The sequence below is a fragment of the Microtus ochrogaster genome, unplaced genomic scaffold (assembly GCF_000317375.1).
Source record: "Microtus ochrogaster isolate Prairie Vole_2 unplaced genomic scaffold, MicOch1.0 UNK2168, whole genome shotgun sequence".
Classification (NCBI taxonomy): Eukaryota; Metazoa; Chordata; class Mammalia; order Rodentia; family Cricetidae; genus Microtus; species Microtus ochrogaster.
In genome coordinates this window covers 2,681-3,806 of record NW_004951266.1, presented here as the reverse complement: position 1 = coordinate 3,806, position 1,126 = coordinate 2,681, and the positions used below count along the sequence as shown (strand labels likewise).

Sequence of the window (1,126 nt, the reverse complement as noted above, 5' to 3'; positions counted from 1 at the left end):
AAGGGCAAAGCGCTATTCTAGGAATTAGAACATGCCACCTCCCATCCCCCCTCCCATTCCCCCCATTGCGCCCATTCCAGGGTCCTTCTCTTCTTTAGGAATTTCGGTCACTACAGCTTCTGCTGTCGTTAGCAAGGAGGCCACCCCAGCAGCATCCAGTAAAGCAGTTCTTACGACCTAGACAAAAGTTTTATGAAAAGATTAACTACTGAAAACTCCATCTCAGAACAAGCCATGCAATGTTTAAGAAATGCTGAATTACTCACCTTTGTTGGATCAATGATTCCCTTTTCCACCATGTTCACAAATTCCCCGAGCATGGCATCGTACCCCACTTCCGAGGAACTCTGCAGAATCTTCTCAACTATCAAAGACCCCTCAACACCCGCGTTCTTGGCAATGGTCATTGCGGGGATTTTGAGTGCTCTTTTAATAATGTCTATACCTACAGAGCAAACACATTTCCACACATTCATTTGGTTTTCACTTTCTGGGGAACCAGAGAGGCTCAACAGTTAAGCGCACTGGCTGTTCTGAGGACCTGATTTGGCCCTTAGCACCACACAAGTCTGGAACTCCAGTTCAGGGAATAAACGCCCTCTTCTGGCCTCTGAGAGAATTGCACACATGGCACACAAGACATGCAGCACCCATACACACAAAATAATTGAATACAAAAGCCTACAGTCTATGTCAGAGTACCCAGTCCAACAACACCACTCTTCAAACAGAAAGATCCACACCAAACTCATCTGAAAGATAATCTGCTAGAAGACGCTTCTGTACACTGTAAATACGTATTATTCTCATTGGTTAATAATAATAAAAGCTGTTTGACCAATAGCTAGGCAGCATAGGGTTAGGCAGACAATCAAACTCAGACGAGGGGCAGAGAGAACAGTTGCCCAAGAAACAAGATGCCAGCAGACCAGTTAAAGCCACAAATTCAGACAGATGAACAGAAATGGGTTAAGTTGTAAGAGTTATAAGCCAAACAGTTTAAGTTGCTATGATTATTTGGGACCACGTGGCTGGGAAACGAAAGGCAATTATCTTTACCTATTTTCTGATCCTCATTGGAAGGCTTTAGGGAATCCAAGGCTGGGATGCAGCGGAGCAGGGCGCA

General features: G+C 44.8%; 1 protein-coding gene across 1 annotated transcript; it reads right to left on the bottom strand.

The window, feature by feature from the left end:
- On the bottom strand, positions 1-1,126 carry LOC101992760 (60 kDa heat shock protein, mitochondrial-like; the record flags this gene model as incomplete). The annotated part of the gene is made up of 3 exons (XM_005372349.1): positions 1-177; positions 267-445; positions 1,060-1,126. Coding segments are annotated over 3 exons (399 nt in total), but the record flags the coding sequence as incomplete, so codon positions are not given.